At 66.5% G+C, this 10567-nt stretch overlaps 2 protein-coding genes across 2 annotated transcripts in view; both read right to left on the reverse strand.

Annotated features, from left to right (window-relative positions):
• Positions 1 to 4795, reverse strand: part of NSMF (NMDA receptor synaptonuclear signaling and neuronal migration factor) — an 8662-nt gene extending 3867 nt beyond the window's left edge. The window contains exons 1-7 of the mRNA XM_025051271.1: positions 4663 to 4795; positions 4236 to 4297; positions 3220 to 3720; positions 2023 to 2098; positions 1235 to 1240; positions 859 to 927; positions 3 to 16 (exon numbers count right to left, since the gene is read on the reverse strand). Coding sequence (XP_024907039.1) covers positions 3 to 16; positions 859 to 927; positions 1235 to 1240; positions 2023 to 2098; positions 3220 to 3720; positions 4236 to 4297; positions 4663 to 4733 — 799 coding nt within the window. The 5' untranslated portion in view covers positions 4734 to 4795. The remainder of the gene's footprint in view (positions 1 to 2; positions 17 to 858; positions 928 to 1234; positions 1241 to 2022; positions 2099 to 3219; positions 3721 to 4235; positions 4298 to 4662) is intronic.
• A 616-nt stretch (positions 4796 to 5411) lies between these two features.
• Positions 5412 to 10567, reverse strand: part of PNPLA7 (patatin like phospholipase domain containing 7) — a 60687-nt gene continuing 55531 nt past the window's right edge. Inside the window, exons 28-36 of the mRNA XM_025051142.1 lie at positions 10455 to 10567; positions 8912 to 9028; positions 8764 to 8833; positions 7925 to 8041; positions 7317 to 7465; positions 6976 to 7128; positions 6735 to 6845; positions 6275 to 6359; positions 5412 to 6097 (exon numbers count right to left, since the gene is read on the reverse strand). Of these exons, the coding sequence (XP_024906910.1) occupies positions 5439 to 6097; positions 6275 to 6359; positions 6735 to 6845; positions 6976 to 7128; positions 7317 to 7465; positions 7925 to 8041; positions 8764 to 8833; positions 8912 to 9028; positions 10455 to 10567 (1574 nt within the window). The 3' untranslated portion in view covers positions 5412 to 5438. The remainder of the gene's footprint in view (positions 6098 to 6274; positions 6360 to 6734; positions 6846 to 6975; positions 7129 to 7316; positions 7466 to 7924; positions 8042 to 8763; positions 8834 to 8911; positions 9029 to 10454) is intronic.

Genomic DNA, 10567 nt, shown 5'->3' on the forward strand with positions numbered 1-10567 from the left:
GTGTTTGCGGAAGTTCCTGGGAAAGGAAGTGCCGGGCGCTGGTGAAGCCCTGGAAGGGGTGCCCGCCCGCCACCACCGCTGCCCCTGACATCGCCTGAGGCTCTGCCCTCCCCACTTTCAGTGAGAAATGCCTTCCCGGAGCCCCTAAACTCGCCCACCACCCGCCCAGAGGTACGTCCCACCCAGTCTCTGTCCTATTGAGACCCTTCTAGGGGTACCCTTTGGCCGCCAGCGCAAAGGTGCATGATCAAGCTTTCTTTTGCAGCCCACCCTCCATCCCAGGAGGACTCCCTCGGGGACCCCCCCACCTCCACTGCACACCCTTCCATTTCCTCCCTGGGCCCAGGCACTCTGAACCCCACCAGCCTCCCTCCCTGAGTCAAGGGCTCCTGTGCCCAACGCCCAGCTCAGCAACGCAACTGTCTGCACCACCCCAACTGTCTGCACCACCCCAGGTAGGTCTGGGGGCTGCAGACGCCCCTCCCCTGCCGCTATGTCTGGGCCACCTCAGGCAGGTCTTCTCTGTCCCCAAACTGTTCCCTGACAAGGCCCAATGTCCAAGATGGCCAGACAAGCTTCCTGGACACTGACCCCACAGCTCTGGGTTTCGAGAGCCAGAAAGAGAAATGATGGCCCAGCCAGCTGCAATTCGAGTCAATGTACCCACAAAACATAGGCCTGGGGGGCCCAAGCCACATGATTTCTCCTGCCTGCCGCGTCCCCAGAGCAGGGCCAGGCCAGTGGTCGCCACCGCCCTTCCCCCATCCGGTCTGCCGGGTCTGCCGGGCCGGGTGGGCCCAGGACAGACCAGCACAGACAAGAGACGGCGCCCGGTGGCGAGTGGCTGGCAGGCCCTACCTCTGGGTTACCGACGCGGAAGCATTCTCCCGTTTCCGGCGCTTCCTCTCCGCGTAGCCCCTGAACACCCTGGGAAACCACGGGGAATCAGCGCGGCCCTTGGCCACAGGCAGAGGGGCAGAGACGAGGGCACCGAGGTGCGGGCACAGGAACCGGCGGGCATCCAGGGCGCCGGGCCAGGCAGCAGGGTCCTGCCCTGCCTCGCCCCGTCCTCGCCCGGCTCCCTGAAGGCCTGCTGCGGCCTCGGTGCACGCTGGGACACAGCGCTTCCTCGGTCAAGGCCCCAGTCCCTGGCCTGCCCAAACCTATTGGGGGCGGGAGGGTCCCCCAGGGACAGACACGTGCCCTTAGGCTCGAGGTCCCACAGGGTACTTACGAGATGCTGGAGGTACAGCCGGAAGGGGCAGCGTGAGAGAGAAGACACAGTGAGCCTCGACCCCTCGGCACCCAGGTCCCTGCAGTTAGTCCCCTCCCTGTCCTTGACTCAGTGGCCCTCACGAGTACCCCTGGCACCAGCAAGGTGCCGGCTGGCTACGCTGTGGGTAGTGGGCACTGCAGTCACCACAGCCCATGCCACCAGGTGCTGTGACCAGAGGCCTGACCGGGCCCTGTCGGCCCTGGGACTATCAGCGCCTTCAGGCAGCTCAAGGGCAGTGGTGGCCCCCAGGGTAGCAAGCGGCTAGGGCGCTTTTTCCGTGTGAGGAACACTGCAGTGAAGGATGTCTCCCTGGAAGGAACCTCAGGACAGAACACCTGGATGTGTGTCTCGGGTGAAGGGCAGACCCCTAGGAGGCTTAAGTTGTGGTTACTCGTGCGTGCACGGAATGCGAACAGCCTGCTGTTTGGGGTATGTGTGAGGGCGGAGCTGGGTGACACAGGCCCGGGAAAACTACCCCCTGGGTCACTGTATCAGCTGTAGCCCTGGGCCAGGTCCTGTGGACAGGACAGGACGAGATGGACAGACAGAGGGAGCTGGGAGTGATGGGGAGGGCGGGCAGGCAGCAGGGAAGGTGTGGGGTGGGGGCAGGAGGAGCAGCCAGTCCTGCCTTCCCACAGACTGGTGTCGCTTCTGGGCAATGGGCCACCCAGGTGGGCTCGGTCTGGCAGTGTCCCAAGTGTGGGGAGGGGCCCGGCCCAGGCCCTGCAGGCGGGCCCACCACTCACGCTTGCATAGTTGTGGTTGCTGTCTGGAAGCTGAAGAGGTTTTCCTTGGGGAACCAGGTGCGGATGGGGGTGTCATCTGGAAAAGAACAGTGGCTGGGGAGTCCTGGGGGTTCCTGGAGCCTTTACCCCAGCTGTTGGGGAAGGGGGTGCTTCTGCCGCAGTTGGCGGAGGTGAGTGCGGGGCCATGAGGCACTGTGTGCCTGCTTGGCTGCTGGAGCCTGGACAGCTCAGCGGCTTCGTGACGCTTTGATTGTCCCTGTGTCTCTCTCTCTGTGGCTGCCCACAGTCGAGCAGCGTTCCTTTGAGAGTACAGCCTGTCCCCAGGGTGTCCAGGAAAAGGGTTCATTTTGTCTCCATTTCAAGGGCAGGGACAATGGCTGCAGCCCCTCCCGGGGACTCGAGGGCCTGCTCTGCAGCCAGAACACTCTGGCGTAAGCTCGGCCAGACCACCCGCCCCCCCGCCTCTTCCAGGAGGGTGAGGTGGAGACCGTCCTGCTGAGGGCTGTCCCTTCCAGGGCCCTGCAGCTCCTAGACAGGGTGGACAAAGGTCCAGTCGGCTCAACCCTCTCACCCTGACCCCCACAGCCCTCGCCTGTGACTCTCAGAGGAGCATGGGGTCCTGGAGGTGAACCTGATGCCCAGGCTTCAGCCCCGGGGGAGGGGGTGCTTCTGCTGTTGCCGGCGGAGATGAGCATGGGGTCACGAGGCAGTGTGTGCTCGCTCAGCTGCCGAAGCCCAGACGGCTCAGCAGCTTCCTAGGAGGACGTGGTGGCTCAGCTAGTTAGAACTCTGCTCTCCAGGAGATGACCTCAGAGCCAGGAGGTGCGGGCTGCTTGAGCGTCCCAGACCTCGCAAGAAGGACTTGGGGGCTCCCTACCCACCTACACAGCTCAACCACCCCGGGAAGACGGCCCAACAGCCGTGTAGCTCCCTCCTGCGGTAAGTGGGCGCCCTGCCTGGTGGTGCCAGGGCAGGGCTGTTTCCTAGGACTCCCCAGGGGCCGAGCTCTTCCCAGGCCCTCAGGACCCTCTCAGGACCCCTCTCTGAGGAAGCGCCCGACTGACTTGGTGCTGACAGGGCCCAAGCCAGCCACGGGCATGAGATGTGGCGGCAGCACCCTACCCGCACACTGTGACCAGGGCGCCCACCCGCCGTCCGAGCCTCGCACGGCTGCTGCTGGCAGAGCCGGCCCCTCACCAGACACGCGGTCGACGCTGCACATCCTCTCCAGCTTCTTACGGCGGCTGGCAGCCTCTGGCAGGGGGGGCTGGCCCAGCGCGAAGGCCCGAGGGGAGGGGTCGGGGGCCGGCTGGGTGCATCCCGGGCACTCCGTGGGGCCCTGGTGGCCGCCCACCCAGCTCTGGCATGGCCGGCTGACATCCTCGCGGCTGCCCCCCGGGCTGGCACGTAGGGGCTGACTGTGGTGGTGGGGGTGCCGCTCCCGCTGCCGCCGCCCCTTCACCACGGCCAGCTCAATGGCCTCGGCCTCTGGGCTGGGCAGCAGGGCCGGCTCCCCGGAGATGGTGTACACTCGGGGCTGCGGGCCCACTGTGGCTGCCTTCCCAACGGCCGCCTCCTCCGAGAGGCAGCCCTCGTAGCGGCCGTTGGACACCAGGGAGAGGCGGCGCTTGTTCTGGGGGGCTGGCTGCATCTCGGGGGACCCGTCGTGGCCAGAGTAGGCGTCAGCCAGCAGGTGATCTGGGGAAGAGGCGCCAGGTGAGCCTGCAGCCCGCAGGCCCCGGCCTCCCAGCCTCCCCACTGACCAAGCCTTAGTCCCCATGTCCTCTTCTGGGACGCTCCCACCTCCCTCCTGTCCGAGCCCAGGACCTCTGTGCGTGCGTGGGGGCGATGGGCTGTGCTACCTGTGGGTAATGGGGGGCAGGATCAAGCGGCCACCTCCTAGCCTGCCACCGCACTCTTGTGCCCAGTGCCAGTTTCTCCCCTCCCCCCCACCAGCTGGCCCCAAGAGACAGTGGTGCCAGCCCCGGGGGTGCCAGGAGGCCTGTTGCCATGCCAACGGCCCAGGCTGGGTGGGTGCCATGGTGATGAGTTCCTCCTGGGGCTGTGGGCCAGTGAGGGCAGGGGGCATGAGAAAGGGAGCCCAGCAGGGCGGCTGCTGCCCATCACGCCCCACGGCCCACGGGCTGGGCCTCAGGCCATAAGGTGCACAAGTGTGGTCGGGCTGCGTCTGGCACTGTCTCACATGGCCCTACCTGCTCCGTTCCGGTTCTCAGGGTGACTCTGGGACAAGTACTCGCCGAATGCTCGGGCTGCTCTGAAGGATGGACAGCAAGGTGTGCTATCAGTGCACACAGGCCCCTGACCTCTCCCGAAGCAGGAGCGCGGAGTGTCCCCACCCCCACCCGGTCCATCGCGCCAGCGAGGGAGGAGTCGGGATCACCCAGGGCAGGCACTCCCATCCCACCCAGAGAGCCCAGGGCTGGCAGGTCGCAGTTCAGGGGACTCTTGGGTCCCAGTGCCCCGTGGCCGGACCTGCAGACCGGGCCTGTCACCTGTATGTGTCTGTGTGTGGGAGACCGTGATGTCGGGCAGCGGGCCCCCGCCGTCTCAGGCAGCCGCAGGGAGGCGGGGGTGGGAGGGAGGAAGACGGTGCAGGGACGCTCGGCCCGCCGCACTCACCGCACTTTGGCTGCCACCGAGGACATGGCCTCGCTCCTCAGCGCCCTCCTCCGGGAGGCGGCGGCGCCCATGGTCGAGGCGGCGGCGCATCCCCCGGCCTCAGAGCGCGCCCCGCGCCCGCCGCCTCCGCCGGGGGAGCCGCGCGGTGTCCAGGGTCGGGCCCAGGACCTGCATGGCCGCGTCGGGGCCTCCGCGCATCCAGCCGCACCGGGAGCCGCGGCCAGGACCGGGGGCGGCGCTCCGCCCACCGTAGCGTCAGGGGCGGGACTCGGGGGGCCGCCCACCGTGATGCCAGACCTGGGCAGTGGCTCCGCCTGCCGTGACGTCAGGCCCGGACCTTGACCCAACTAGGTCGTCCGCCGTGACGTCAGGGCCTAAGGTGGCGGCTCGGCCTAGTGACGTAAGGGGCAGGGGCGGGGCTGTCTGTCAGCTCCCTAACCGGTAGGGAAGCTGAGGCTGGCAGTCGCCTGTCTGCAAGGTCCTAGGTCCTCGAGTCAGGGGTCTCCCTGCCCCTCACAGACCCGCGTCCCCAGCTCTGAGCCTTGCAGGAATCGTGGATCCCATGGTCACGGGCCAGCAGTTCTCCCTCTTCTCCTATAAAAGGCCTCCCCTGGGGCTGTCCCACGACCCGAGGAATGAAGCGCGATCCTCCGCCTGTGTGGACCGAGCCGGAGCAACGTGCGAGGACTGGGGAGAGGCGCATCCTTGGTCTCGAGAACCCCGCTCCACCCGACGCAGGGTGCCCTCCCTGCCTGGCCCAGAGTTCCCCAGGGGTCTCAAGTCACAGCAGAGGGCTGCCTGGGGTCCCCACATGGCGACCTCCAGGAGGGCAGGCAATGCCACGCCCACCTGGCCTGCAGCCAGGCGCTTCTTGGGGCTGCTGCCTGCCACTGGGCTCGGCGGAGGGACGACGCGTCCCACACAATCAGATGTACCTTTATTGACACGCTAAATGGAGGCACTGGAGCTCCGACACCTCTCGGAGGCCTCAGGGTGCTGGCGGGTGCTGGCGCACCCCAGGGCTGCTGGGTGTGCAGGGGCTGCCAGGACTGAGTGCCCCGCCAGGAGCTGCCAGTGCAGAGAGGCCCAAGACACCCCAGCCGGGTTTCCCCCAGGAGGTGCCAGCTGCAGGGAGTGACAGTCACTCTACCCATCTTGGCCACAGGGCCAGGGGGACAGGGCGTCCTGGGACGACTTTGGGGAAGCCAGACCGGGGTGCTGGTGCGAAGGCGAGGGCTCATCTTCCTAGAAGCAAACAGCTCACGGTCAAGGCGGGGACGAGCCTGAGGGCTGGCCCTGGGCTGCAGGGCACGGGGACCCTTGCAGCTCACCGAGTCAGAGCCCAGGCCGGCCGGCATGCGCTGGAAGCCAGTGAAGGCGTCGGGGGGGCTGTCCGGCAGCACCTCCTCGCAGTCCGTGACGTAGTCAGATTCGTCTGTGCAGAGGGAGGGCTGCGTCGTCCCCTCCCCAGAGTGGGACCCTGCTACAGTGGCGCAGGTCCCCACACAGCCAGCCAGTCCGGGGCGGCTTGCTGACTGTGTCAGGGGTGAGGAGTGGACGTTGCCACCAGCACCTCAGCTTTGTGGGCACTCATCGTGGGCATCCAACTCACCGTCCACCACAGCCACCTTGGCGGGCTCGATGCGTGACACAATCTCGGCAAGGTCCGTGAAGGAGGCGTTGGGGCAGGTGAGGACCTGGAGGCCAAGGTAGAGGACAGATCTGGCCAGGGCCACCATCCCTGTGCCCCCCAACAGCAGCCCTGCCCCTCCCCGCGACCCCAGCTTGCTGAGGACCCCAGTCCCCAGTGTGGGACGGGGTCACAGAAGCTGGGCAGAGTTCTGAGCAGCCCCCACCCCGTGCAGCACGAGGGCAGGGAGGCAGAGGACAGATGCGGGAAGAGGCCCCAGCCGCGGCCCTCTCTTCTGGCCTGTGGGGAACTGCAGCATGGGCAGGTGAGGGACGCTGCGAGGCGCTACTGGCTGCAGGGAGCCCTGCACCTGCCACAGGCAAGGGGGGCGGAGGGCAGATCCCCGGAGGGAGGAAGGGCGGGAGAAAGGCCCGGAACTCACGTCGCACGCCTTCATCTTGCTGGTTCCCTGTCGGTCCTGCAGCATCTTGTCCAGTACACCACTTCGACACCAGATGTCAAATACTGTCCGTCCGTGCTGGTACCCCACTTCCTGCACACACGGTGGGGACCCTGGAGCCAGTTGCCAGGCCCCGCCTCCTGTGCTCTCAGCAGCGAGGGCAGGGAGGCTGGGGAGGAGGCCGCCAGACACCGGACCGCGCTGGCCTGGAGCCCACACTCACGCAGATCTCTGCGAACTTGCCGAAGTCCAGGCTGCCGTAGCTGTCGATGGGGGGGCGCAGGTACTCGCAGTAGTCGCTGTCCCTCACCGCCTCCAGCTGCCGCACGCAGCACACGTAGGCCAGGCGCGTCTGCACCTCCGCCATGTTCAACACCTGCCGCACAGCCCCGCTCTGGTCCCCGGCCTTGCTGCCCTCCCACCCCCAGGGCAGACGAGCTCCGCCAGGCCTGTCCCCTCCCTTCGGCTGGACCCAGAGCCAGGAAGGCACTGCCCACTGCCCTGCCCACAGAAGGCACCTGGGCAGCCCACACTGTCCCCTGGGGCACAGGGCTGTGCCCGCACCTTGACTTTCGTGGCCAAGGGGTTCCAGCGCTTCCACAGCAGCCACCACCCAGACAGTGCATCGCCGTAGTTGGTGAGGTCCGTCTCGTCCCGGCTGCCCACATCGATGGCAATCACCACCTTTGCACCCATCGACCTGGCCACATCCGCTGGGAAGGAGGCGGCCCTGGTCACCACCCGGGAGACGTAGGCAGAACCCCGGGTGGGTGTAGAGCTTGGGGAATGGCGGCAGAGCCTGCCCGGCAGGGCCTGAGAGCCAGGGGTTCACTCCGCCATGACGCCTGGGCCTGTGGAGGGGGCAGCCGAGTGCACAGAACTGTCCAACAGGTGACAGGTGTGCCCAGGGGAGGGCCTCCCCCACAGCAAACCCAACACCTGTGGGCTGTTAGTTCTGACTGCGGGCACAGACGGGACATAATTGCTCCCAGCACCTCCACTTGGCCCTTGTCCTGAGTGCTGCTGGGCTGACAAACAGAGCCATATGCTGGGGCTCACGGTACCCGGGTGCGTGTGCAGGTGGGTTCTGTGCTCTGTGCCAGCCTGTCACCTCCCTTGGCACATGGAGGAGGACATGTGCCAGCCATCCAGAGCGGAGCTGGCAGCGGTACCTGGGAGATTGTTGATGTAGCCCCCGTCCATCAGCAGGTGTCCATCCTTGGGGTCACAGAGGGGGGGCATGTAGCCCGACAGGGACATGCTGGCACGCACGTACCTCCACAAGGAGCCTGGGGGGTGGGTTGCAAAGGGTCAGAGAAGTCTCTGGACCCCCAGCTCCTGAAGCCTGCACACCCCACCCCTGGGGAGGGCACCAGGCCTGGACACACCTCCAGGATGCCGTGTCTCTGGGGCAGGAACCCGAGGCCCGAGAGGCCAGGCTTGCTCCGAGGGTTCCCAAAGGCCATGCACCAGGCTCCAACGATGTGTGCCAAGCCTTCCGCCACCCCGCCCTCCCGCCTCCAGACACAGTCACGCAGCCCCAAAAACACTGCCTGGGAAAGGGCCTCAGCTGCTGCCTCAGATCAGCTTTCCCCACGTCCTCATCCAGCCTCCCCGACAAGACCCCTGACCCGAACGGGCCCTCCGTGTGCCCTGTCACCTGAGCGTGTCCATTACTCCCCCTGCTCAGTGTGCACTGCTGTCCCCACCTCCCCCAGTCTTGTCTGGGCTGGGGTCTCTGTCCCCTGGCAGTCTCCCTAGTGGCCGACCTTTTGTGCCCAGGGCAGGGTCATCTCGTGTTCAGGTTTCCTCAGGTGACTCCGGCCCCACTAGCTCACAGAGCCACCAGGTTCTCTGCCACCGCCTGGAACTGGCCCTCCACGTTTCCTCAGGTGACTCCGGCCCCACTAGCTCACAGAGCCACCAGGCTCTCCTCTGCCACCGCCTGGAACTGGCCCTCCACGCCTCTGCTCGGGAGCTGTTCTGCCCCGCGCCCGGGGGAGGCACTCACCGTCCGTGTGGACCCGCATGGCGGAGGCTGAGATGTCCGTGGTGATGGCGAAGTAGGGGAGCCACAGGTCCTGGGGGGGGACAGGGCTCAGGGGCGCGCTCCGCAGGCTGCCGGCCCCCACCCTCCGGGCTGGGGCTCCTGGCAGCACCTCGATCTGCCGGTCCTTGAAGACGCTGCAGATGCTCCTGTTGAAGCCGGCGCCCGAGAACATGGAGGTGATGGGGTAGGTCAGGTCCAGCACGGTCTTCATCATCGACGTCATGTCCTGATCAGACGGGGCACAGGGAGGCTCCTGTGAGGAGGAGGGCTCACACCCCCACCTGGTGGCACAGGCATCGGTGACTCTGAGGGACCCAGCAGGAGGCTGGATTGAGAGGGAGCAGGGATATGGGCACACTGTGTCCTTCCCGCAAACAAAATGAGGTGTCCGCGAAGCTTCCTTGGGGGGCGGAGGTCTCTATGGCCGGAGTGGCACACCTGGAGGTCCCATGGGGACGCCCTCGGACCCTCGGCAGGCCTTGCCACCTGCTTGGCGGGGAGGATACCGGGCACGGCCGGGACAGTGCACTGGGGAAATGGTGGAGTGCCCGCCTGGCTCTGAGGCCTCCAAGACCAAGGAGACCCACACGGTCCCCGGGAGGGCAGCTGGCCCAGGCCGGCCCTCGCACCCTGCTGTGGCGGACGCCCCACTCCCAGAGACCACACTTGCTGCCCAGGCGGGGGGGTCGGGGATAGAGAGGGGGGACCCTCTGCCTGTGAGGACGGTGGCCCCAGCCAGGATGAGTCTCTGGCCCCCATGTGCTCAAACTGAGACATGTGAAGACTCTATTTTGGGAAAAGCAGAGGGACGTGTGCTTTGGAGGACAGGGGCCCAGGACAGTATGGGACATCCCCAGGGTCCTCCATGGCCAGCACAGCCCTCACTTGGAGGACACCCCTGCCCAGCACCAGAGGGACCTACAGAGCCAAACCTGGCAGCCCCCGTGACACCCACCCCTCAGCAGGGGACACAGGCCATGCAGACAGGCAGAGCAGAGGACAGCCTGGGAAAGCCCCACCCTGCCCTGCCCTGCCAACTCAGGACGGGGCATCAGGCCCAGGGCTCCCTGGCCAGTCCCACACCTGCACCGGACTGGTGGGGGCGGAGCAGGGACAGGTCTGCCTGCCATCACGGACCCGCGTGGAGGCTGCAGCGCACTGCGTCCTCAGTGACCGTGCGGCTTGGCCCCTGGGCCCCTGGCTAGGAGCCGCCATGGTGGCTCACAGCAGGGAAAGCGTGCCCTCAGAGCCCGCTCCCTTCTCTCTTTAAAAGCAGGATGCACATGCTTTGACCCTGCTCATGGTTTCAGTGGGCTTGGTCTGTCCTATAAAATCAGCACGGGAGGGCAGACGGCAGCCTGGGCCCATAGGGAATGTGTGTCCCCCACACCCCCAGAGCCTGGATCTAGCCTGGGGCTCCCCTGTGGCCCGGTGGGCTGGCTGGGCCTCTCGTTCTGTGGGTGACGCTGAAGTCCTTTCACTGGCACTGACTTCTCCGTGTTGTCCTCAGTCACCTCTACAAATTAAGACCAGGCACCAAGCAGAGCCAGGCCTCAGCACGGTGTGGTCACACCCTTTGTTCTCTCCTGTGCGCTCAGGCCAACGGCCCCAAGGGCCTCCTGCCCTCACAGCCCCAGGGCCCAGGCCCTCACCTCAGCCCACTGCTTGGCCCGGATCCGCATCTGGCTGTAGCTCCGCTCCTCAGAGTACAGGGCGCCCATGAAGGCCCCGATGGACGTGCCTCCGACCATGTCCACAGGAATGC

This window comes from Pteropus alecto, unplaced genomic scaffold, assembly GCF_000325575.1.
Source record: "Pteropus alecto unplaced genomic scaffold, ASM32557v1 scaffold67, whole genome shotgun sequence".
NCBI classification, from domain to species: Eukaryota; Metazoa; Chordata; class Mammalia; order Chiroptera; family Pteropodidae; genus Pteropus; species Pteropus alecto.